The sequence below is a fragment of the Tiliqua scincoides genome, chromosome 6 (genome assembly GCF_035046505.1).
Source record: "Tiliqua scincoides isolate rTilSci1 chromosome 6, rTilSci1.hap2, whole genome shotgun sequence".
Classification (NCBI taxonomy): domain Eukaryota; kingdom Metazoa; phylum Chordata; class Lepidosauria; order Squamata; family Scincidae; genus Tiliqua; species Tiliqua scincoides.
The window spans coordinates 13,335,208-13,362,441 of record NC_089826.1 but is presented as its reverse complement, the minus strand read 5'-3'; the positions used below and the strand labels follow the sequence as shown (position 1 = coordinate 13,362,441).

Genomic DNA, 27,234 nt, shown 5'->3' with positions numbered 1-27,234 from the left:
TCATAAACAGGTTAGATCCTTGGACTGTAGCTCATTTTTAAGAGGAGGCATATTTGAACTGAACTAGGCTATGGTGGGTTCCAAAGGTGTTCAGACTTATGGTAGACATAGTTTCCCCCTGCTTGACCTAGGCCCAAACTGCAGATGTGTGGATATACTTGTGTCTGGACAAATCACTGCTGATCACAAGTAGAAACTCACACGATTGAATGCTTCTTCATCATCTTCCTAAGGGCCCAGTCCTGTACTCCCTTAGTGCCAGCACAGAGCTCCAGCTCCTGCGCTAGGTGTCGTAAACGTGTGGGAGGAGGGAGTGCCAGTACCAGGCCAGCAGCAGCTGGCAGTGGGCACAGCACCGGGTAGAGGATGCTGTGCGACTGCCTGAGTGCTGGGCGGCCATCAGATGAACAGCTTATATGGTGAATTTTGTTGTTCCTTAGGAAATGTAATTCTTGTTGTTACCAGCCTTGACTAATCATACTGTGGTCATACACAGTGCATCACATGCATGGGCCCATGACAGATCCCGGGGGCTGTAGAATTAACCCATTTTTGCCCGGCCCACAGGTGTACACAGTTGGTCCCTGTTGTGTATATGCAACATTGGACAGAAATGGCTTATGGCACTTTTATGGTGCCAACAGCTACTGTATTTTAGAGGGAAAATCTATTATTATTATTATTATTTAACAGTGAGTACCATTGTTAAAGAATGTGTCAGTGCAGTGCATCTGCCATTGAACACGTACTGCACACAGAATATGGAATGTGTTGCACATTGTGTCAGTGTTTCAGGGTCTGTTCAGGCTTTCAGGACATTGGTTTTTACCTACCTAGAGTTTCTGCCTTAGTTTTAGAGCATATCATAGCTCACTGTTGCATATGATGTCAAGGAGTTTAATAGCTTGCTAACTACCTCAAATGCCTTGTTTTATAAGGGGAGAGGCTGGTTATAAATATTCTAAAAATAGATATAGTAACTATCATTAGAACAAACCAAGGTATGAGACCATGATTTGATTTTGTTTTGAGGTCCTGACTTGTTCTAACCATAGTTAGTTAGTGAACTGGAGTTCCCGAAGGGTGCAATCCAAACCTCCTCTGGAGCAGACAGGCTGCATCCAAGGCAGGATTGGGGCTGCAAGCGGCTCAGCCCAGGGCAAGGGGAATTGCTTCCCCTTACCCTGGGTAAAGCCACAGCAGCCCCAATGGGACTACTTGGATCTGCGCCACCTCAAGTAGTCGCACAAATCCAAGCAGTCTGGGACAGCCCCAGACCGCCTAGGTTAGGTTTTAGCATAAATGCCGGATCCTGGCCCTGCCTCCTGCTCTCTGTCCACCCATCCCTGGAAACACCCATCGCTCCCCTCTCCCACCCCAAAGCGCCTCCTCCCCGCCCCCTCCCAGCTCTCCCCATGGCCCCGCAGACCACTGCGTCAGCTGAGCTCTGCTGATGCAACCTACCTGGTTCCCGGAGCCTGCAGCGGTATGCGGAGGCCGGCACAAGTCCGTGTGCCAGCCTAACCCCACTTAGGTCATCGCAAAAGTGCTTTATGGCACTTTTGCACCAGCCTTGGGTCAGCTCAAGGGACATGCACCGGCCCAAGGCCCAGTTTGGATCGGACCCTTAGTCTGTATATAACAGGATGTTGTAGTTGGTTCTCTCATTCTCATGTACTAGAGTGCAATGATTCCTTAAGCTTGTTTGGATAGTGCTAAACCAAGGTTTCGCATTACATATCAACAGAGTCAAAATGTGTACATCTAAAGAACTGCAGTGTAATTGGGGTGTCCTTTAATATTACGGTTAGTACCATGTGAGCTACTTTTCCATGTGTTTCTTCCATGGTGTTGTGATCACATGTCCAGCAGCTATATGGACAGAGCCAATCACTTGAATCTTTACCGTCAAATTAACACAGAGTCTTTCCAATATGATCATTGAAGGGAAAGTGTAGTGGAAAGGATTCACACAATGTCCCTCATCTCTGTGTAGCTGCAGGCTTTTAAAACCTTGCAGCAGCTCCATGGAAAAATGACTTCCATAGGATTGTACGTAACATTTAAAGGGCCCTGAAGGCTCAGTATGCACAGTAGTTTGGACGTGTGAGACGGAGTGCTTAAAACATTGAATGAATGTTCAGTGAGTGAATGCTTAAAACATTCATGATGTTACAACTGTTATCTGATATTTGCCTAGTGTTGGCACTAAATAAGAATGAGATGAGATGCTGTGCTTCCTCAGAGGGCTTACAAGATAAATGAGATGAACAGGAAGGAGAGCATGCGTTTTGCTAGAGAAGAAGTGGGAGTGAAGGTTAAGGTGTAAACGTTAACTGATTGCAGAAAGAGTGAAAGAACTGCTTTATGAAGGGAACAAAAACAGAGGCATCCCTAAGGTGGGTGCTACCTGGTGAGACGCTTACCTGGAGAAGCTCAGCGTTCTAGAAGTTTGGAGGTGATATAATGACATAATCATGTCGCTCCAGAAAAGGCAGGTGGGTGACTGGATGGCACAGCCACTCTCAGAGCCTTGCCTCTCTACTGCGAGTCACCCACCCTCCTTCTCTGCTTTGTTTTTAAAGCGGAGAAGGAGGGCGGGCAGCTTGGGGCGGTGGGGAAAAGCTCCATGCCGCTCTGGAGCACCCCCTCCTTCTTCCCCTTTTAAAAAAGTGGGGAAAAAGGAGGGGGTGACACTCAGACCTATGCAAAACCTGGTTGCTTTTCCCCACTGCTTCGAAGGCAGCCCACCCTTCTCTGCAGAGTGCGTGCTACAGGTGGGAGTGCTGCAAGGGGAGGGGACGGTGGCGTGCCATCCCCGCCTGTGCCACCTGGGGGCACTTGCCCCTCCCCAAGGAATGCCAGTGCCCACCGCACCCCCATGTGACGCTGCTGAAGGGGAATTGCTAACATATCTACATAGATTTCATTAGCAGTGCACTAACCTTTCAGCATTTTAGCATATATCTCTGTAAACAACATAACTGTCTTTATGTCAAACTTGTGTGCATTAACACATGTGTTGTAGCATAAACTGTAGCCTACAAAAACTTATGCCAGAGTAAAGGTCTTGGTCTCTAAGTTGCCATAGGATGTTCCCTCCTCTTTTTGCTGCACCTGACCTACACAGCTACTGTTTTGGAAATAGTATGCATAGTAAATAACCTGCTAAAATAACTTAATATACTATTTTAACCCCTGGGGGCTGGAGGATAAGAATAGGCTCTCAGTTTGGCTGTACTTGTGGTAAGAGGTGACTAAACAGCCACCGGGTAGATGGGACTCGTTAGCCTGGGAAGGCAGCTCATCTGAGAGAAGGAAAACTCTGATCCCAAACCTCCACTGCCTTGTGGCTACATCCAGTTATAGAAAAAGCTTCAGGAGTCAACCTTGAGGCAAAATCCAGAGCCGGAGTCCCTGAGGCAGTTCATGGCTGAACACAGTCACGTTCTGGCAACTCCTGCGACGCCGCTGGAACCAACCGTATTGGCTTCTGCCTTTCCATTGAACCATTTCAGCGACGTGGAGAGGGGGAATTTGCTGCATGGGAAACAGTCTATCCTCCATATCTACTTTACCCAGGCTTTGCGCACTGGAGAGGACACTCTGTTCCAGAACCACCATTCAGAGCGCGATACCACAGTCTTCCGAGACTGAAGGATGCCAACAACTATTTTAAGGGGCATGGAGGTGGTTCTTTAAATGCATGCTTTATGTTGTACTGCAAGCTTGTTCCAGTGAAATGACATGGGGCTGTAACTCCCAGTAGAGTACAGAAATATGCTGCTGGGTGACAGAGACCGGATACTCAGCTTGCAAACATGACTACGCTGCGTACGTGCCCAAGTAGACTTTTTTATGATCACCTGCAAATAGTTAAGTAGACAAGCAAGATAATCTAGGAGGCTTATTGGCCCAATTTGACAATAAATATATTGGTAATGTAGCCAAATTCCGATCTGTGCACCAGCCATTGAAGATATTAACTGAAACATAATCTCCCTTCAGCTTTTTAATTGCCCTCCCTGCTTGAGGAATATAATCAGCTTAGGAGTAAAGGCAGTTACTACTCCATTTTTACTACAGTCACATGTTTTCAAGTGGGACCAGTGAGTGCTTGTTTATATATGCACCTTCTAGATAAACCTAATGAGATAATAATAGTGACACTTTGGACTTTTCCTTTCGTTCAGATACCTCTGAAATATTTTGCAGTTGTGCAGTAATGAACTCGCAGCCCAATTCTATCCACACTTTCCTGGGAGTAAGCCCCATTGACTTTAATGAGACTTACTTCTGAGTAGACATGCATTGGATTGGGCTGTCAGACATTTGTAAAGTGGACTACAGCTTTTCACTGTTTGCAAGAAATTGTTTAGGTTTGACACCACCATATTATTCATTTTTATTTATTATAATTTACCCTGCCTTTCCTCCAAGAACCCCAGGGTTGCGCACATGGTTCTTCCCACCTCTCATATTACCCTTGTAATATCTCATATTACCCTCCTATAACAATCTTGTGAGGTAGATTGGACTAAGAGATAGTGACTGGCCCAAGGTCATCAAATAACCTTTAGAGTTGAGTGGGAGTTAACCTGGATCTTCCAGGTCCTATTCTGGCACTCCAGCTATACCATGGTGAGGCAGTGGCGTATGGGGGGGGTGACACCACTAGTGATCAATATCGCTAAAACTGCGGTTTGTAGTATTAATACCATCATGTTATATATACCATTTGACACATAATTTACAGTAGAATACAGTGAACAAAACCAGAGTGAATTCTCTCCATTCTGTCAAATATTATGGCCAAAAAACCAGAAAACAGTGTATTATGTAACAAAAAAGTATATTTCCTTAATTCAGAACAAACCAATGAGACTGATTGTTTGAAGAGTCAATGAGATGTTGTTATGACACATCATGGAACCAATAAGGTGTTAGTAAGGTGATATCCTGGGGGGGGGGGGGTGACACAACTAGTGACCAAACTCTCTAAAATCACAGTTTGTAGGAATAATACCATCACGTTATATACCATTCAATGTCTAATTTACAGCAGAATGCAATTAAACAAACAGATTTGAAGCATCTCTATTCTATCAAAAGGTATGGCCAAAAAAACAGCAGATGCAGCCATGCCCACCACCCAGGCCCACTGTATGGAAGAGGTCCAACATGGAGGTGATGCGCTGGCACACCGGGTGAAACAAACCCTAACGTTGCCACTGCGCTGAGGCTCTCTGCCTAAAGCTGAATCCATAGGTCACACTTTCCACTTTGTTGAAAATTTGAATGTTTTTCCAAGTTGACTTCAAAAGGAGTGCAAAGTGATACAGAATCATTTGAATGTGGGAACCTGCTTTCTACTAGCAGGTCTCGCCAACAGTCCTGAGGTATGCTTTGTCCCTCAAGTGCAGTTCACCTTTATTTGAACAAATTGCAGCAGAGGTCCCAGAGGCTGCAGTCCTACACAGTTTAATTAAATTGGGTGAGATTTAAGCTGCCTGTGTGCAGGATTTAAACGTTTAAAAGATAAAAAGAAAGCTTTATATCTGAGAGTGGGATTTGTTGTTGCTTTTTGCCATCGAGTACAGCTGATCTGATGCTGTAAACTGGAACAAGCAAAGAACCCAGATTTTGAGGAATCTGGGATTCCAGGCCAACTGGGGTAAGCAGAAGCCTTGTTCTATTGGGCTGCTTTAGCGGTAGCTGTCATCACATTGAGCCAAATGCTTCCCCTTTTAGCAAAGCTCTGCGTTGGCTCGGTCATGTCGTGAGAATGGATGATGGCTGGATCCCAAAGGATCTCCTCTATGGAGAACTCGTGCAAGGAAAGCGCCCTATAGGTAGACCATAGCTGCAAGAGGGATTTGAAGGCCTTAGGAGTGGACCTCAACAGGTGGGAAACCCTGGCCTCTGAGCGGCCTGCTTGGAGGCAGGCTGTGCAGCATGGCCTTTCCCAGTTTGAAGAGACACTTGGCCAACAGACTGAGGCAAAGAGGCAAGGAAGGAAGGCCCACAGCCAGGGAGACAGACCAGGGACAGACTGCACTTGCTCCCAGTGTGGAAGGGATTGTCACTCCCGAATCGGCCTTTTCAGCCACACTAGTCACTGTTCCAGAACCACCATTCAGAGCGCGATACCATAGTCTTTCGAGACTGAAGGTTGCCAACAACAAAGCGTACTTTTGGTGCTAAACCTGATGCAGCCCTGAAAACAACCATCACCTGGTCATCTGTGGCAAGTAAAATCCCTTGCAGATGGCCAACATTTTGTTTTTAATAAATTGGAAGAGGTTAGTTGGCTAGTTTCTTTAAGGCCTTGAGATACCCCATATGACTAACACAGGTCTATAAAGACATGCAAGCTGTTGAAAAATGTGTAGCCTGGTAACGTAGCTATGAACTGTCTTATACTAAATCAAACCAATGGTCAGTCTTTCTCAGTATAGTCTACTGACTGGCAGTGTCTTTTGAGGGTTTCATATAGGGGTCTTTCCTAGTTTGCAAAACTAGGACCTTCCATGTGCAAAACACGCGCTCTGCCGCTGAGCTCCATAAGCTTTTGGGGGTGTCTCTGTAAAATGCTCTACTTAGTGCAAGAAAATGACACCATCATGTTCTGTTCATTGAAGAGTACAACTGCATCTTCTGCAGATTGTTCATCGTGAAGGCATGCTCCTTGCACCCAGATCTGAGATATGGAGTTCCTAAGATGGAAGGTTTACTTCCTTTTCTGGAGGAGAAAGAAAAATATTAAGTTTCCTGCTAAAGTATTGTAGACGTAGGGTCCAATCCTATCCAATTTTCCAGCACCGGTGCAGTAGCAATGCAGCCCCAAGGTAAAGGAACAAATATTCCCATATCTTAAGGAGGCCTCTGTGACTGCTGCCCCACCACAAGATGCAGTGCATGCCCCATTGGCACAGCTGCACCGGCACTGGAAAATGGGATAGGATTGGGCCCATAGTCTCTTGACATATAACCAAATTTTCAGAAACAGGCCTGCAGGGAATAATTGCAGTTGCTTAGTAACCTAATGCTTATGCTCTAATTATGCAACTTAACTTATGTTTGGCCTGTATTGCGTGCTACTGTTGAATTCAAAGGAAGGGTGCAGCCTTGGCTGACGTTCAGCTCCCATCGTTCCCTACACCTTGTCCTGACCCATTTTCTGTCTTATCCATCCAGGACAATTGCAGCTGTCATCAGATACAGTATTTATTTTTAATTAGGATACTGTGCAAATCTTACTGATAATAATGGAAATCAGTTCAAGAGAGTGACGTCTTCAATTATTGAATAACTGGGCTCTGATTTTTATCAGGTGAACATTTTGTGACCCAGAAATCGCTGACCTGGATAGCTAAGCCATGTGAAACCACTCACTTGGAGATTAGCAGGGACCATAAAGTTACAATAGCCTTGCTTGGAGGCTCCCAGTTACTTTTGGTACCTTTTCCAGCCACAGGTTGCATTACATCTGAGCCCAAGGTAAGGTCAATCAACAGGTTGGGGGAAGAGACTGGTGAAATGGGTAAGGTGAGAACCAGAGCAGATCTGTTGGGGTTGTAGACTCGTTTTCCTGGAGGAAAATAAAAGTTTGTGGGCCTGTGTCTTGACCCTCACCCTTAAATTAACATGCTGGCAAGTTCTGTTACTCCACACACCACTTGTGTTATGCCTCTAGGTTGACAGTAGCATGGTAGCGGTACAGCAGGCCAATTGCTAACCTCCATCATGGAAACAGACTTTTGGAAAGCATTGGATCAGGTTATTCTGTCTGCTAGGGGGCAGAAATCCTCCCTGATACATAACTATATAAGGTATAAATAACAAAGGGTCATGTAACCTCACTTTCAACAATCTTTTCACTGGTTATAAGGCATCACTTTTGACCAGCTAAAATCCTCTCCTGCCAGATATCCTAATCTAATTCAGAAAATGCTCCCTTTCTGAACTAGCCAAGAAAGGCTCTCTGTTTCCCAAGAGGTTGATTTCCCAAACTGACCCTAAATGATAAGGAGAAAATTGGCTCAAGCATTGTAAAGTTTGCAATCTGGTTAAGCCAAAACTAACATGTTGTCTGTTAAATGGAAGTGAATGCCCCTGTTTTTCTGCAGCAAAGCCAACAAAGCGTCTGGTGGTACTTTAAGGATTAACCAATTTATTGTGTTATAAACCCATCATATGGGATGAAGTTGTTATCCTCCGTGGGCAGATAGATACAGTGTTATTTCCTTGGTCCTTACCTCACTTCTTCCACCAGCTATCTCTGTGTTCCTTACTCTGGGACCACAAATAGCCCCAGCCACTTGGATGGAAAGAGTGATCTAAACATGCAGCAGAACAAAGTTCTAGAACAAGTTGTACCATTTCACTCTACAGGTGGGTAGATCACATCAAATATTTCCTTATGTGAAAAATGACCTGCAAATAGAAAACCAGCACAGTTGATAATGGGATTAGACACAAGATTTCCCCCTGCTGTGCTAGCTTTCTCTTGCAGGGAGGTTTTTACCTGAAGCAGTATCCAAAACAGAAATCACTCACCTGCAGTCTGATCTGGTGCTGTCCCTTTTACCACCTCATTCTCCTTCATGGGCAGGCCAGACTGAAGTTTATGGCCATAGAACCCCACTATTTATAGTTTTTTCTCTCTGTAACTATGGGTTTGTTTTTTTTATTTTCCCCCCATGGCTGATCCCCACAAAAATTGCACATGTAGCTGCTGTTTGTCCCAGGAGGGAAGCTACCCTTGGCAAGCTCCTAAGACAAATAGCATGGAGATGGGGTGGAGTGTACGTTTGCGCCAGGACTGTGGCCCGAAGGGAAAGGATTAATTATTCCCTTGCTGCAGTCCTGATCTCATGTGCCCCGCCTTCCCACCCCACCCCCCCACATCTGCTATTTCTAGTTGGAAAAAAAGCCAAGCAGGGGCCATTGCCATGATTAATGGCGTGTCTGGTTTGGCCCTGAGGATAGTATTTCACGTATCTGGGCTGTAGTCCTTACGCCACCATAAATCTGTTAGTCTTTAAGGTGCTCTTTGTCAGTTTGACTGCAGCAGGCTGACAAGGCTCTGGGAGTTGTTTTTCTGCAGAGTTCTTTTATCTAAGGTTATAGCAGAGCACCATTAAGTGTTATCAATTGTTTTGATTTGCTGAGCTATTTTTAAGGACGCAAATATTTGATGGCATTGATACGGCCTACAAAGCAACCTTTCTTTCTCTTTTAAACTTCTAGGGACAGGGCTCCTGCGGCAAGTCGGTTTGCAAACATTTGCCTTGGTGCAGGGGCTCTGACCCCTTCTGCTCTCCGAAGGCTTTTAGAGACAGTCAGGATCATTCGCCTTTGAGGCACAAGATATTATGAGTGTTTCTGCAAAGAGGGGGACACACAAGCATTGTTGATTTTGCTGTTGCTCTGGAACAGGGGTGCCCAAACCCCGGCCCAGGGGCCACTTACGGCCCTCAGGGACTCACAATCCGGCCCGTAGGGAGCCCCCAGTCTCCAATGAGCATCTGGCCCTCCGAAGACTTGCTGGAGCCCATGCTGGCCTGACGCAACTGCTCTCAGTGTGAAGATGACTGTTTGACCTCTTGCATGAGCTGTGGGACAAGTGTTCCCTCCACTGCTTGCTGTTTCACGTTTGTGATGCAGCAATGGCAGTGAAGGAAAGGCTAGCCTTGCTTTGTGCAAGGACTTTTATAGGCCTTGAGCTATTGTAAGACCTTCATTCATTCATACAAGTTCCATCTCTAATATATTCATTTGTGTAAATTTATTCACATTTGAAATGTAAATTAATTCGGCCCCCCCGACACAGTGTCAGAAAGATGATGTGGCCCTCCTGCCAAAAAGTTTGGACACCCCTGCTCTGGAATATTGAATGACAACCAGAGAAAGGCAGAATGTTAAAAACTGAGGCTAGGGGTACAGGCATTTCCTTAGAGATTTGAAGGCCTCTGCAGATGTGATACAGATGTTTGGCAACAGTACTGAAAAGTGCTGTGAATGAGTGCCTTGTGCAACTTCTGAAGATTGTGTCATTGCTGTGCCATCCTTCTTCATTCAGGGCACAATCTTAATGTGAACTTGGGCCAACGCAAGCCCCTTGCGCTGGCCTGGAGATGTTGCAAAAGTGCTGTAAGACGCTTTTGCGCCACCTCAGGAGTCGGGAGGTTGGCACATGGATATGCGCCGGCTTCCAGAGGCCGACTGCTCGGGCAGCAAGGCTAGGTTCGTGCTGGCCAAGTCAGGGCGGTGCAGGGGTTTCGGGAGGTCGGGGGGTTCTGGGGCGGAGGGAGGGTAGGCAGCGTGTGGGTCCGTGGCGACCCAGGATCGGGCAGGGAGGTGGAGTCAGGATTCAGCACTTGTGAATTCCCTTTGCCCTGGACTGAGCTGCAGGCAGCCCCAGCCCCACTGTGGATATGTGGCAGGCTAGCTGGCCTGCCTGTTCCAGCACAGGTTAGGGTTGGGCTTTCAGTCTGTTAACAAACCACTTGCGTGACAACAATCTTATGTTTGTGGTACAGTTTGCCACATACCATGCTGCTTGCATGACTGTTGCAAATCCCAGCTGACTGCAACTGGTGCGTCTTTATGTGATCAAAGCTTCAGATTGCCAAACTGGAATTATGAGGAACTTGGGTGAGAATTTGTGTCCTTCACACCCCTGCCCTCCCTTGCTGGTTGTAACAAACAAGATTCTGGTGGTGGGAGAGTAGGGCAGCCCCCCAATATGTGTATTGCCTGCTCCAGTACTGCTGCAATTATTTCTTTCTCCCTTTTTATGCTGGCTGTAATAAGCCACTTGCAACAGGTAGGGGTGAAAGGTGGGCAGATAGAACACATAAGCACTCCTACCACCAGTGACTTGAGCTGCAGTAGCAGAGGCAACGTTTTGAATATCTGATTGCAGCCATCAAGTGAATCAATGGGATATTTAGTACAAATGGTTTGTTCCTTGATGACATTTTTGGGCTTCATGCAAGTAAATTGCAGCAGTTCATATGATTGCTTGACTGGGAAACTATTATCATGCTTAGTTTCTTTTCAATATTTCACCAATATGAAGCAAACAGGTGTGCGACAGCCATTACAATATGTGTGCTATTACAACAAATGGTAATTTCTACTGCAGGCATGCTACTACAGAAATTGGTGAACAGGTTCTCTTAAAATAAGACCATTGGGTAAAAAGTAGTGGTGCACTTCAAGTACAAGGGGCCCACATATCAGCGGATCCCATATCCGCAATTTCACGATTTCTCAGATACGGGCACCCTCCATGCTCCCCACCTCCAGAGGGGCTTCTGAGCCCTGAAGAGGCCGCGAATGTGCAGTCTTGATGGGCCTCGGAATGGCTGTTTTCGGCCCAAAAAACATCACTTCCAGTTTTCGACCCAAAACTGGAAGTGATGTTTTAATGCCCATAGGTGTTGCTTCCATACCATATCATAAGAACATAAGAACAGCCCCACTGGATCAGGCCATAGGCCCATCTTGTCCAGCTTCCTGCATCTCACAGTGGCCCACCAAATGCCCCAGGGCGCACACCAGATAACAAGAGATCTCATCCTGGTGCCCTCCCTTGCATCTGGCATTCTGACATAGCCCATTTCTAAAATCAGGAGGTTGCACGTACACCTCATGGCTTGTACCCCGTAATGGATTTTTCCTCTAGAAACTTGTCCAATCCCCTTTTAAAGGCGTCCAGGCCAGATGCTGTCACCACATCCTGTGGCAAGGAGTTCCACAGACCAACCACACGCTGAGTAAATAAATATTTTCTCTTGTCTGTTCTAACTCTCACAACACTCAATTTTAGTGGATGTCCCCTGGTTCTGGTGTTGTGTGAGAGTGTAAAGGGCATCTCCCTATCCACTCTGTCCATCCCCTGCATAATTTTGTATGTCTCAATCATGTCCCCCCTCGGGCATCTCTTTTCTAGGCTGAAGAGGCCCAAACGCCGTAGCCTTTCCTCATAAGGAAGGTGCCCCAGCCCCGTAATCATCTTAGTCACTCTCTTTTGCAAATTTTCCTGATAATATTTTGGGGAGTGGGGATTTTGTTGGGGAGGACTACATTTTTTACTTACCTTTAGGATGTTTTTGCTCAAAAAAGACTAGGGCAGAAATCTCCTTACCTTACTTGCAAAATTCCGTCAAATATACCGATGTCTGGAACAATAACGGATTTCTGCATATTGAGTTTTATTCTGTAAATATATCCTGTGCAGTGAAACCTCAAAATCTGGGTTGGAAACTGACAGAGGCCAATTCCATAAAATACCAAAATATTATCTCCCGCTTTGTAGGAGAGATTTTTTTTTTTTTTTAGCCACCTTCAGAAGTCCCAAATCTTCAAGTCTTGTTTATGATCTTCCTGGACTGTAGCTTAGAGGCAGAGTGAGCTTCCCATGTAATCTGTTTTAGGGGAGTGGATGCAGCTCAGTGGTCAAGCACATGCTTTGTATTCAGAAGGTTCTATGTGGTGCAGTCCCTGGCATTTCCAGATGGGGCAGGCAAAGACCTGTGTCCCTACTCCCAGAGTGCTGCTGCCAGCCAGTGTAGACCAGGGGTGTCCAAAGTTTTTGGCAGGAGGGCCACATCAGCTCTCTGACACCGAGTCGGGGGCCGGGGGAAAAAAAGAATTGATTTACATTGAAAATTTGAATAAATTTACATAAGTTTTCATAAATGAATATATTAAAGGTGAACTTATATGAACGAATGAAGGTCTTGCAATAGCTCAAGGCCTATAAAAGGCCTTGCACAAAGCAAGGCTGGCCTTTCCTTTGCTGCCGCTGCTGCATCACAGATGTGAAAGAGCAAGCAGTGGAGGGAGCTCTCATCCCACAGCTCACGTGAGAGGTCAAACAGTTGCCCTCACGCTGAGAGTAGTTGCATTGGGCCAGTGCTGGCTTCAACAAATCTCCGGAGGGCCAGAGGCTCATTGGAGACTGGGGACTCCCTGAGGGCCGCATTGAGAGGCCGTGAGGGCCGCAAGTTGCCCCTGGGCCGGGGTTTGGGCACCCCTGGTGTAGACAATACCAGCCTGGATGAACTAAGGGGCCAACTCTGTGTAAAACAGATTTGGTGTAGCATTGCTAGAGAATTACAGGTGACTGTATCCGCAGATCCTGTATCTGTGGTTCTAGTTAACCACGGATTGGGCCTGCACCCCCTCCTGCGCACCCCCTCCGGAGACAAGGGGAGCTCTGCCATATCCACGGATTCAAGTATCTGCAGATCGTTCCAGAATGGAACCCCACCCCCCCCCCACACACACACAGAGATATTGGGACATGCTTGTAATTCCTGAAGATATTGCATAGCCACTGTGAGTCTTGATAGTGCAGGAATTCATCTAGTCCTGCCTTAATGAACACTTACACATGCATTGGGATTTTGTAAACTTGAAGAATGTACATAAGAACATAAGAACAGCCCCACTGGATCAGGCCATAGGCCCATCTAGTCCAGCTTCCTGTATCTTACAGCGGCCCACCAAATGCCCCAGGGAGCACACCAGATAACAAGAGACCTCATCCTGGTGCCCTCCCTTGCATCTGGCATTCTGACATAACCCATTTCTAAAATCAGGAGGTTGTACATGCACATCATGGCTTGTACCCCATAATGGATTTTTCCTCCAGAAACTTGTCCAATCCCCTTTTAAAGGCATCTAGGCTAGACGCCAGCACCACATCCTGCGGCAAGGAGTTCCACAGACCGACCACACGCTGAGTAAAGAAATATTTTCTTTTGTCTGTCCTAACCCGCCCAACACTCAATTTTAGTGGATGTCCCCTGGTTCTGGTATTATGTGAGAGTGTAAAGAGCATCTCCCTATCCACTCTGTCCATCCCCTGCATAATTTTGTGTGTCTCAATCATGTCCCCCCTCAGGCGTCTCTTTTCTAGGCTGAAGAGACCCAAACGCCGTAGCCTTTCCTCATAAGGAAGGTGCCCCAGCTCCGTAATCATCTTAGTCGCTCTCTTTTGCACCTTTTGTGGTTTCAGACTTGGTTCCTGCAGTTGAAAATCTATCAGAGATCACAAAAGCATGGTTATCAGCACAGTCTCTGATTCCGCCTCATTGTTTTTCATGCGAATGTTGGTCATATGAAACAAATTACCTTACCAATGAAGACTAATTGCTAGTATGCTGACGACAAATATTTCTTATTTATTTTTAGCTCCCAAGAGGATGAAAGACCTATGTCACCCTTCTACCTGAGGTATTTATTTCTATATGCTTCTTGATTTGTACTCTTTGGGGACTCGATTTATTCGAAACAACTCTGAAACTGGCAATGTTTAATGATTTGCATAGTGTTTTTACAACACACTGAGAAGCGTACCCTGCCAAGTGCGAACTTTACTTCCTTACAAGTGAATTTGATTGGCTGTTGTTTGAGCATAGACAAAAGAAAGTGCTTCTTCACACCATGCATAATTTAACGTGTGGCATTTGCTACCAGAAGGTGTAGTGTTGCCCACTAGCTTAGATGACTTCAAGAGGGGATTGGACACATTCATGGAGGGGATGTCTAATATTGGCTGTTATCCATGGTAGCTTAAAACTTCCATGTCAGTAGCATAATGGGGGGCGACTACTGCAGCTGCCACAATGTGCCATTATTTAGTCCCTCCCACTTGCCAGTGGGGCCATTCTGGGCAGCGACAGCAATGCTCAGGGGAGACCATTTGGTACAGCAAGTACCTGCATGTTGCTGTCACTGATGACAAGTGGGAGGGGCCACTTACATAAAGTGTTGTGGTGCCTGCAGTACAGTAGTTATTGTTTCCCCCCCCCCAACTATGCTATGCTCCATGGTCAGTGCACACGAGTTGCTGGAGTCTAGTACCAGAGGGAGGGGGGCTTTTCCCTTCATGCCCTGCTTTGTGGAAGCAGCAGGTTGGCCACCATGGAAGGCAGGTTGTTGGAATTGATGGGCTTTTTGTTTGATCCAATGGGGCTGTTCTTGTGTTCTTGTCAGTGTGCTGAGGATTGCATCTTTTGTATACAAAGCATTTTACGATCCCCAAATCATTCATCCTCGCAGTCCTGAGTGGCACTCATGAGCATTCTCCACATTCCCAGCAATAGTGTAACTGGGGGGTGGGTGGGAACTTGGGGTTGGGTGACATGATGTCTCTGTGTCATTGTCTCCCATGCCTGTGTCGCCTTGGCCCCAGAAACAGCTCCATTAGGCACCACACAGGAGCCAGGGCAAGCGGGAGGGCCCGTTTCATAGCGATTATGTACATTGAGCGGTAGGATCCATCACACACTCCCATGGAGACTGCAGAAAACCTCCATTTCTCCACAGAGGGGTCAATGGACACCTCTGCCCCAGCTTAGTGGTGCCATTGGTTCCTAGGTGGGTAATTGAGACTGAAGTAAGCTATCTGAATCCATGTTTTTCCTTGCTGCTACACAAAGTACGATTGTGAATGAGTGTAATGGCCAAACCAGGCTCAAAAGCTCAATTTAAAGAGCAGTTCGACAAAGTGAACAGAAATCACAACTAGATTTTCATTCCAGAGTAGAGCTGGTTTCATTCTTACAGCATCTTTTCTGCTTTTACTAGTATCTCTGTGGTCCACCAACATGTGCTAAGTTTAAGAAGCAAGAGGGCACACTCAGGATTTCTGCCCAGCCCACAGGTGTACACATTTGATCCCGGTTGTGTATATGCATTGTTGGACAAAAATGGTTTAAGGCAAAAGCATCCTTTAGGTCCTTCACACCAAAAGGCAAAGTATAAATTTAGTTAGTAGGTAGCCTATGTTCAGTAGGTAGCCTCTGAATCTGTACTCTTGCTTACCGTAAGGAGTACCTTGCTGGATCAGACCAAAACTGTGCCTCCTGCTACACTCTTTGTAAGAATCCTGGTAAGCACACGGTGGTCCACCAGAAGTCGGCCAGAGGAGCAGGAACTACCTTCTGTCCACCCTAGAGGCAAAAGCTACCTCCAGCTTTTGGAGGAGCCAGGGACATTGGTGCAAGCTATGCCTCCTTGTGTTAGGGTATCCCTGAGGATCATACTTTGCAATGTATCGCAATAAGAGGGAAGGGGCAAGGAACAATAATGGAGGTTGTATGCTGGAAAGGAAGAAAATGCAAGTAGTATTGGTGAGAGGGGGGAAGGGAGCAGCAGCAGAACCTGAATAAAAAACAACGAAGCAGTAAATGGCGACGGGTACACCAGAGTGCTCTACTGAAAAAAACATTTATGGCCAACCAGTGGCCAGTGTATTCTGAGTATTGGTACTTTTTTAAGAGCCCATAAATCTTTCTTTTGGTCTCCTCCTGCGTGGAGCATTGCTTATGGAAGAGAATGCTTGCTACTTACAATGAAGGTCTAGTGATTCTCAACTACGTCAAGATTTTGGAATGTGGCTCTCAAGCCTAGGGACATTGGCTATGTCTGACGCACTGCAGCTACTGCTGCTTAACTTTCATTTAGCGCCTGCAGTGTGCCAAGCAGCATAAAGAGGACAGCTGTGACACACAGTTTGTCATGAGGGCTTAACAGTCTATACAACAGGTAAGACAGCGGTGAAGAAAGACCAAGGAATGACTCACCAGTGAAGGTGATAATAAAGGAGACTTAAGAAGGCAAGGGGATTTCGTTGGCTGCAGAGATATGTTCTGATGCAAATGGATTCCATTCTGCCTGGGGTGTTTAGATATACTCATGAATTAAATGCAACAGAATAAGTAAAATGGAATAGAATTAGTAAAATACGTGATGAATCTCCGGTATTCATAGATTTGAACTCCTGAGAAACCAGGATAAGCCTTTGAGACTAGGAGTGTCTTCCTCCAACATTGGAAGGAAAATAGGGTGGAGACCTGGGGAGAGAGTTCCAGAGTATAGGAAGCAGTGAAGAGAGCCTTGCTCTGAGCCCAAACTTGTCTGAGTAGGAGAAGGAATACAAGGCAGGCCGCGTCCCTTGATCTGAGAGGGCAGGGATATAAGCATGGCTGAAGACATTCCATGGAGCATAGACCATATGTCTCTGGCTATTTAGGCTGGTTGATTTTTTTTGTAGTACATGGAACTCTTGGAAGCTAGAGTGCGATAGAGTTATATTACATAAACCAAATAGTTATATAAAATCCACACACTATGCTTATGCCTCCTCCCCGTCTGCCGTCATAGATGGATTTTGTTGCATATGAAGGCATGGCAACCTGGAGCCTCTGGGCAAGAAGTGCCTATCTTTCCAAGTCACTGGCTTGCTTACATCACTCCAGTAACACATTAATACACAAATCGCAGCTTCGGGATAATCTCACAATGGGAAAACCATGCTGTGTAAAAAGACTCTGGAAGCCGGCAGGTAGTCCGTCCAATGAAGCAGGGCCAAGCAGTTAAATGGAGGCGCAGTCCAGCTTTCTGACACAAACCCCGGATGCCGAGCCTGCTTGTTTTGTTGTTTAGTTTCAGAATGTCCCCCTGATGACTTTTGACAGCTTGTTAATTTTTTGCTGCTGAATGTCACACACTAGAAATCTGTGGCTCTGGGCTGATTTGCCAAGTTCAGTTTTGGCAGGAAGAATGGGCACAAGCTGTCCAGCGGCTGGCGCTTCACTGCACAAGAGCCCTTGTGGGAGAGGCAGCTGTTCTTAAAGTGACTTCTGCCATTTATTTTTGCTGCCTTGCTTCAGACATGAAAGAGAAAAGAGGCCTGGCCAAGTGTGTGCCAAGCACTTTTTTTAGAGGTCACCCTTTTTGTGTGTTTGTTTTTTTGATGACTTCCTGCCAGTCATTGATGTAGACTTATTTATGTGGCAGAACAACAGAGCAATTAATGTAGACACCCGGAGGATGCAGCCCTCTGCTTTTATACAGTACAGAGAGTACAGTGATTGAGAGCAGACAGTTATGTAACATGTTGGGTGGATGCAAACAAGAGCTGTCTAGATTCCAAAAACTGTGCACTGCTCAAGGCTTGCCAGCTAGCAGGAACATTATGTATATCCCTTTTTTATCAGTGTTGCAAATGTTGTAAAGTTTTTTTTTTATGAGCACAGCAGCTTGGGTGCGTTTCTTATGATCTCTGTTTTTCCGTGTCCATTTCAACCCAATGTATTCCAACCACAAAAATTCATTGAATCAGACCAATTAAGCAAACTCCGGTAACATTGGAAATGGAGCTCTTTGGTTGGAGTTCTTTTTTGTCTCCAGATTTGCTTGGTCCATTCTGTCTGCTCTTCCACTTCTTTAAAGCTCAAAATAAATCTCATCCCAAACTGAGAACTGATTGGACTGGATTGGATTAACCTTGAACCGTTTTCGGCAATCTCATATGTAAAAGTAGAAAAAAGATTCAAAGATTTGGCTGGTTGTCTCAAATCAGTACAAAAACTTCAACATTCTATACTTCTGCAGACCTTCTTTATTCATTCTGTGTCTTCCTTCCTGCCCGACTCTTCCTTTTGCCTTGTCCTCTACTCCCCATTGTTCTGGACCAGTTTATATTTCTTGTATGAGTCCACTGCTTCCCTCGCTACCTCCTCAACGTCTTGACTACACCTTTCTGAGGCCCCTCCTTGGCCTCCCTGTCATTACCTGGATCTCCTCCCCTTTGTAGACTCTCAGCACCTTAGCCAATTGCAGATGAACAAGCTTAGGAAGAGAGCAGCTGAACCAATGGCAACCACATGTGTTTTGAGAACTATGTGTTCTCAAAACACATAGACGAACAGGCCTTGCTGAGGGAGAGTCAGCATGGCTTCTGTAAGGGTAAATCTTGCCTCACGAACCTTATAGAATTCTTTGAAAAGGTCAACAGGCATGTGGATGTGGGAGAACCCGTGGACATTATATATCTGGACTTTCAGAAGGCGTTTGACACGGTCCCTCACCAAAGGCTACTGAAAAAACTCCAAAGTCAGGGAACTAGAGGACAGGTCCTCTCATGGATTGAGAACTGGTTGGAGGCCAGGAAGCAGAGAGTAGGTATCAGTGGGCAGTTTTCACAATGGAGAGAGGTGAAAAGCGGTGTGCCCCAAGGATCTGTCCTGGGACCAGTGCTTTTCAACCTCTTCATAAATGACCTGGAGACAGGGTTGAGCAGTGAAGTGGCTAAGTTTGCAGACGACACCAAACTTTTCCGAGTGGTGAAGACCAGAAGTGATTGTGAGGAGCTCCAGAAGGAGCTCTCCAGACTGGCAGAATGGGCAGCAAAATGGCAGATGCACTTCAATGTCATGCACATTGGGGCAAAAAATCAAAACTTTAGATATAGGCTGATGGGTTCTGAGCTGTCTGTGACAGATCAGGAGAAAGATCTTGGGGTGGTGGTGGACAGGTCGATGAAAGTGTCGACCCAATGTGCGGCGGCAGTGAAGAAGGCCAATTCTATGCTTGGGATCATTAGGAAGGGGATTGAGAACAAAACGGCTAGTATTATAATGCCATTGTACAAATCTATGGTAAGGCCACACCTGGAGTATTGTGTCCAGTTCTGGTCGCCGCATCTCAAAAAAGACATAGTGGAAATGGAAAAAGTGCAAAAGAGAGCGAATAAGATGATTACGGGGCTGGGGCACCTTCCTTATGAGGAAAGGCTACGGCGTTTGGGCCTCTTCAGCCTAGAAAGGAGACACCTGAGGGGGGACATGATTGAGACATACAAAATTATGCAGGGGATGGACAGAGTGGATAGGGAGATGCTCTTTACACTCTCACATAATACCAGAACCAGGGGACATCCACTAAAGTTGAGTGTTGGGCGGGTTAGGACAGACAAAAGAAAATATTTCTTTACTCAGCGTGTGGTCGGTCTGTGGAACTCCTTGCCACAGGATGTGATGCTGGCGTCTAGCCTAGACGCCTTTAAAAGGGGATTGGACAAGTTTCTGGAGGAAAAAACCATTATGGGGTACAAGCCATGATATGTATGCGCAATCTCCTGATTTTAGAAATGGGTTCTGTCAGAATGCCAGATGCAAGGGAGGGCACCAGGATGAGGTCTCTTGTTATCTGGTGTGCTCCCTGGGGCATTTGGTGGGCCGCTGTGAGATACAGGAAGCTGGACTAGATGGGCCTATGGCCTGATCCAGTGGGGCTGTTCTTATGTTTAACCAGTGACCCTGTAGATTAATTGCAAATGAGCCAATTGCAAGAGGATGAACCAGTCTGTCTGTGACAAGGAAACATTGCCAGAGGTCCCATCCCCACTGCCACAAAATCTCATACTCTACAATACTGTTTGTGTTTTTTAATAACCATTTTTCAAACTTAAGATGGCTATGAATTTTTTACAAGAATTTTTCATGTTTAAGAGTATTATTTAAATGATAAAACTACTTAAACCATAACTTCCCCATATTTTAAACAGAGAAAATTGCTATTAGATGTGGACTCTAACTCCATTTAAATCAATTTGACAATTGAGTAAGGTGTTGGTTACATCAGAAGACATTAAAGTACCATGTTTAGATTTTTTTTCAGAATTTGAAAGAGATGTAGTGGAAATATTGAAATAAAATGAAATAAAACACTGAAATAGAACAAAGATCCAGTTAATTTTCTTGATATTTGTACATGAAGAATATTCTGTGACATTCTTCCCCATGTTAAGCTGGGTATTCTTATTATGGACAACTGGGCAGCAACTGTTACCCTTCACATGCCTGATCTCATCTGATCTTGGAAGCTAAGCAGGGTCAGGCCTGGTTAGTACTTGGATGGGAGACCACTTGGGAATACCAGGTGCTGTAGGCTTATACCATAGTCTTTCGAGACTGAAGGTTGCCAACCATCCTAACTAGAATCGGACTGGTGCAGAGGCATTTACAACAGTGGTGTTGATAGGGTTCCACTGTCATAAAATTGCAACTGATGGCGCTCTCAGGGCTGCATTGAGAGACATTTTGCATGCACTTCAACAAAAGGCATCTCAGCCTCCTCAACAGAACCCATTGCTCCCACTGGAGCCATCGAGCCGCTAGTGGGGGTGGTGGATTGGGAATCGGGGCCGCAGGGTCGTGATGTGGGCGGCTGGTGGACAGGTGTTGGTGAAGCCTTCTCTACCGGTATTCTGACCGTCACTTCTACTTACCTTTCTGTCCCTGCATGGTCTTCAACTGCCTGAAGATTACAGGGGAGCCCTGAGTTTCTTAGATAAGTGGAGAAAACTTAAAATGACTTGTCAATTTCAGCCAATTTAGAGAACACAGTTTACGGTAATCCCGGCAGCCTTTGCAAAGATGTTTTGGCTACCTAGGTTGAAAATGATCAGTCTGCAGGGAGAAGAGCAATTTTCTCTGCTGAACTTCCCAGTGTTTTCCAGAGATTATATGAGAAGGTAATCTGACATCAGAGATATATGTACACGAGCCAGATAAATGGCCTAATTCCTATTATGCTATCTGATACCAGGGGATATCCCCTGATATCCCCTGGGGGCTGGGGATAAGAATAGGCCCTCAGTTTGGCTGTACTTGTCGTAAGAGGTGACTAAACAGCCACCGGGTAGATGGGACTCGTTAGCCTGGGAAGGCAGCTCATCTGAGAGAAGGAAAACTCTGATCCCAAACCTCCACTGCCTTGTGGCTACATCCAGTTATGGAAAAGGCTTCAGGAGTCAACCTTGAGGCAAAATCCAGAGCCGGAGTCCCTGAGGCAGTTCATGGCTGAACACAGTCACGTTCTGGCAACTCCTGCGACGCCGCTGGAACCAACTGTATTGGCCTCTGCCTTTCCATTGGACCATTTCAGCGACGTGGAGAGGGGGGTTTTGCTGCATGGGTAACAGCCTATCCTCCATACCCACTTTACCCAGGCTTCACGCACTGGAGAGGACACTCTGTTCCAGAACCACCATTCAGAGCGTGACACCATAGTCTTCCGAGACTGAAGGATGCCAACATCTGATACCAAAGCAGATACCAACAAACAGAAAGAAAATAGATCTACGAGATGCAATCCCTTTTCTTTTTGCAATAGTCCATTCAAGTTTCTGAAAGCATCCAGTATGTCTACACAAAGACGTTCTCTTTCCCAGGTCTGAGTAGAGTAACCCAAAGGAGAGAAACGCTGACCCTATGCAATCCCCCTCCTCGTTTTCTTCTGCTTTAGCACATATAATTCCAGCACACTGATGAACTGTACTGTTTCTCCCCTTTCAAATATTTGAGTGGTGTGTTAATACAAAAAATGTTCCTTTTGGTCATGACCTTAACTGATACGTTTCATAGACTGTAGAAAGTATAGAAGCATTTTCTGCAGCACCATAATGGGAAAACTATCTATTTTAAGAGTCTATGAGAAAACCAAAACTTTGTTAAATTTTATATCCAGATAGGGGAGTGATTCATGCACTGCCATTTCCACTTATTTCTTTGGGGTGATTGTTTAACCGCAAGTGAAATAATGCATTTGAAATGCTAGTCTTGGTGAAAGACCTTGTCCTCTCTAAAGCACACCTTGCCTTTTTTCTGTAGGTGTCGCTGTACACAGCCTTGAGAGATTATTCAAGTAGGGGAAAGTGTGATGAATTTGCCAAGTAAATAATGACTCTTATAGCCTTGGCAGCTCGCCTGATAACTAAATAGCAACCTTGCACATGTGCTGCATTAAAATGATTTGACTTGTATTCATGGTAGTGTGAAAATTCTTTTGGAAAAATGGATACCTGAATGTCCAGGGCAAGTACACTCATTTTCATAGTACAATGTCATTTGGATGCAACCCTGAGTATCTTCTTGAGATGATGGAATTCTGAGAACACAGGATTTTATTGATCCACAGGGTTTTATTGATCCACAGAGGCTTGAGCTGTATACTGCACCAGGGAAGAGGGTGTCATGATGCAAATGGAGAGGGAAGCAGGGCAAAGTTCTACTTGCCCTACTTGGCCATTCCGTGGTCTCCGATGGGTCTCCTTGGACCTGTGCCTGCTCTTTAGCTGGCACAAGTTCGAGGAGACAAAGGGGGCGAGCCGGCTGCTATCAGAGGGAGAACGATTGCACAAATTTACCTGGGGGCCAAGCCCCTCCAGCCTTGATCACGCCCCTACCCTCTCCCCATTCTGCCTCGTTCCACCTCCCCTGCTGACCTACTGCTGACCTACCTGAGTCTGGAAGCCTTCTTTGCCCCTCTGCCACACACAGGGTGACTCTGGCCATTCCACTGATATTCTGGCAGCATGCATCTTCACCTGCTGTCGGAGCGCCTTTCGTGACTGCTGTAAAGCGGAGCCCGCTGCCAGAATGCTGGTTCTGGCAGCCGTGAAGCCGAATAGGATGAGGCTGTTAATTTTTGTTTTTCAATTCTTCCTTTTAACAAAACCTTATGGGACATACGAAATAGACTTAAACCTTCATTCATCCATGGGTCATTAGGATTCTCCCTTCATTCGTTGAAAACACCCCATATCTCTGCTTTTATCCCTTTGCTGATGAATAGGTGGTAGGAGTACCATCAGAAACATAGATGATATATTTTTTAAAAAACAAAACAACCTAAGAAGCTTAAAGTCATACAGCTGCTTTCAACAGTAGCTGTTTCTTGTTCAGCAACATCCTGTTAGGGTGGGATGCTGGGCCTCGACTTTCCTAGCGTGGCTTCTGCTAAACCCCCCTGTAATATAACCATGTTGTTTTGATATACATACAACCAGCCCAGTCAGCTGGGCTAACTAATTCTCTTTGCAGATAAGAGGATCAAGCCAAATGAAATGTTTTAAGCTCATAACAACTTGGTTTAATGAATACTGTAGTCAGGGTGAACTTCAGTAAAATGTCACATGTCCCTCTTATCTGCAAAGCTGACTCAGCGGGGTGGGTGTCTGTGGCTTGTAGAGTCCCATCTCCTTCGCAGTTTAATCTAGCCTTGCAGACAGGAAAACTGATCTAGAAATGCTGAGCATAAAGTCTGCTGGTGGGGAAGGCTCTTTGAACAGGGAGCTCTGGTGGCAAGTTGAATTGGGCCACTCTAGCCCTTCTTTAGCTGTATTATGAGTCCATCAGGCAGTAGAAGAGAAAATGAATAAAACCAGGTACTTCTTCATAGTTCCACAATTTTATTACAATGGCATCACTTATCTACAGCAGTGGTTCTCAAACATTTTAGCACCAGGACCCACGTTTTAGAATGGCAATCTGTTAGAACCTATTGGAAGTGATGTCATTAACCTATACGTGATGTCATGGCCAGAAGTGACATCATGAAGTAGGAAAATTTTTAAGACCCCCCCCCCATACAGCAAAATCAAATCAATCAATTAAATTAAAACTTTACAATAAATATAAGTTTATAAAAAATTTTAAAATAAAGAAAGACCCTCCTAACCCTCCCAAGTATTTGCTGAGCTGTTTAAAAAAAATTCCCCAAGCATCAAAAAGCTGCAATTCTATCCACACTTACCCAGAAATAAGCACCATTGACTATCGTAGTTTAAAAAATATACATACTAGTCTGTTAAAGGTACAGATCTGTGACATTTCCCCAGATGCAGTCACATACCATGGTAAGAACATAAGAACAGCCCCACTGGATCAGGCCATAGGCCCACCTAGTCCAGTTTCCTGTATCTCACAGCGGCCCACCATATGCCCCAGGGAGCACACCAGAGAACAAGAGACCTCATCCTGGTGCCCTCCCTTGCATCTGGCATTCTGATGTAGCCCATTTCTAAAATCAGGAGGTTGCACATACACATCATGGCTTGTAACCCATAATGGATTTTTCCTCCAGAAACTTGTCCAATCCCCTTTTAAAGGCATCCAGGCCAGATGCCATCACCACATCCTGTGGCAAGGAGTTCCACAGACCAACCATAGGTTCAGTAAAGATATATTTTCTTTGGTCTGTCCTAACTCTCCCAACACTCAATTTTAGTGGATGTCCCCTGGTTCTTGTGTTATGTGAGAGTGTAAAGAGCATCTCTCTATCCACTTTATCCTTCCCGTGCATAATTTTGTATGTCTCAATCATGTCCCCCCTCAGGTTCCTCTTTTCTAGGCTGAAGAGGCCCAAATGCCATAGCTTTTCCTCATAAGGAAGGTACCCCAGCCCAGTAATCATCTTAGTTACTCTCTTTTGCACCTTTTCCATTTCCACTATGTCCTTTTTGAGATATGGCGACCAGAACTGGACGCAATACCCCAGGTGTGACCTTACCATAGATTTACTATGGTAGCATCAAGTCTAATATTAAAAATAAAATACACATTGAAATGAATGGGGACCCATCTGAAATTGGCTCATGGCCCACCTAGTGGGTCCTAACCTGCAGTTTGAGAAACATTGATTTATATTATAGGAAAACACATGGTGCTTGTTTCATGTACATCATTGTGTGCTATGAGTATGTCTCCCGCTATCACAGGACTAAAGAGGTGCACATCAGCTGCAGGTTGTGTTTGCCTTGTGTGTTAAGATCTTAAGATTTGCCTTTTTGGATCAGGCAGAGGGTCCATCTAGTCTAGCACTCTATTTCCATTGAATTGAATGTCACTGGGAAGCTCGCAAACCAGGCAGGAAGGCAACAGCTCCCCCTGTTGCTCCATATCAGCTATATTATCTCTGCGCATGGAGGTTTCCACATGCCAAGCACCAATTCATGTTTTGTACAACCGATGTACTTATCGCATTGTGCACTGGTGAACTCCATGAGGTATGAAAGGTGTTTGTAAACATGTGGTAGATGTGTGCATTTTTGGTCATTTTTGTGGTTGCGTTTTGTTGTGTTTTTGCTTGACAGATACTTAGAAAAGACTGTTCGGTCAGCTACCGAGCAACACCTTCCTAAACTAAAGGGTTTACCTTCTGCATTTGCAGATGCATACTGCACATAGCTCCATGTGAACAAGCAGCAAAAGCATCCTTACATGTACAGTGTACTTAGCTACATCAATTTAAATTTATCTATTGCTTCATGTACTGACCTTATTTAAAGGTGCATTTTGAACCCAGGTGTAAAAATTGTGAGAAGGGCTGGAGTTTGTTAGTTATTACTAGAGGTGTTTGAAAATTGTGTTATTTACCTTACTCAGAAGTAAGCCTATTGTGTTCAGTAAGACTTGGGGTGTAAACCTATCTTTACTCATCAGAAACAAACACCTTGAGTTATTACAGTCTCCTCTATCCTATCAGCATAGGGTGGGATCAGAGCAACCTCACCAGAGACAAGAGGTGTATCACTTCCTCCAAGAGTCTCACAGTGGGGAGGGGACCATAGTGCAGAGCTAGAGCACATGTTTTCATGCATCCAGCTCAGCCAGTATCACGCAACATGAGGGACCTACACCTGAGCTCCTGAAGACCTGCAGCCACTCCATATGGACAGTATTAGGCTAGATCAGGGGTGTCCAAACTTTTTAGCAGGAGGGCTTTATCATCTCTCTGACACATGCAGGCACTTGCCAGGAAAAAAAGAATTAATTTACATTTCAAATTTGAATAAATGTACATAAATGAGTATATTATAGATGGAACTTATATGAATGAATGAAGGTCTTTGGTGGGCCTTTGGTGGGAAGATATTTGGTGGGCCACTGTGAGATACAGGAAGCTGGACTAGATGGGCCTATGGCCTAATCCAGTGGGGCTGTTCTTATGTTCTTATGTCTTGCAATAGCTCAAAGCCTATAAAAGGCCTTGCACAAAGCAAGGCCAGCCTTTCTTTGCTGCTGCTGCTGCATCACAGATATGAAACAGCAAGCAGTGGAGGGAGCTCTTGTCCCACAGCTCACGTGAGAGGTTGAACAGTTGGTCATCACGCTGAGAGCAGTTGCATCAGGCCAGCGCGGGCTCCAGCAAGTTTCCGGATGGCCAGAGGCTCATTGGATACTGGGGGTTCCCTGAGGGCCGGATTGGGAGTCCTCGAGGGCCGCAAGTGTCCCCAGGGCTGGGGTTTGGACACCCCTGGGCTAGATTAAACCATACACTGGTCTGAATTAGTAGTTTCATATGCATCTCCAAGGGCTGGTTCAGACATGCATGTTCATCGCGTGATTAATGAAACACACTTAAGTGTTTCACTTAAGCCCTTGCCATGTATTATCTTGATGTAATCCTTATGATAGCACTTCAAGATAAGTATTAGTATTCCATATTACAGCCAGGCAGCTGGGGCTTAGAAGGAACAGCTTGCCTGAGACCACCTCTTGAGTTTGTGGCAGAAACAAGATTCAACATCTTGGTGTAATATTTTTGAAAGCAACTTCTTCACACATGACACCTTCTAATTCA

The 27,234-nt window shown here is 45.4% G+C and overlaps 1 protein-coding gene and 1 pseudogene across 4 annotated transcripts in view; both read left to right on the top strand.

Annotated features, from left to right (window-relative positions):
* FAM13A (family with sequence similarity 13 member A) overlaps positions 1 to 27,234 on the top strand; it is a 147,036-nt gene that overhangs the window by 78,579 nt on the left and 41,223 nt on the right. For 3 of the 4 annotated variants that reach the window (XM_066632119.1, XM_066632118.1, XM_066632117.1), the window contains exon 2: positions 14,212 to 14,253. In XM_066632119.1, the coding sequence (XP_066488216.1) occupies positions 14,234 to 14,253 (20 nt within the window). In that variant the 5' untranslated portion in view covers positions 14,212 to 14,233. Of the gene's footprint in view, positions 1 to 6,068; positions 6,115 to 7,143; positions 7,152 to 14,211; positions 14,254 to 27,234 lie in introns of all 4 variants that reach the window. The other variant, XM_066632116.1, reaches the window with a different exon arrangement.
* Positions 20,644 to 20,760, top strand: LOC136656529 (5S ribosomal RNA; annotated as a pseudogene).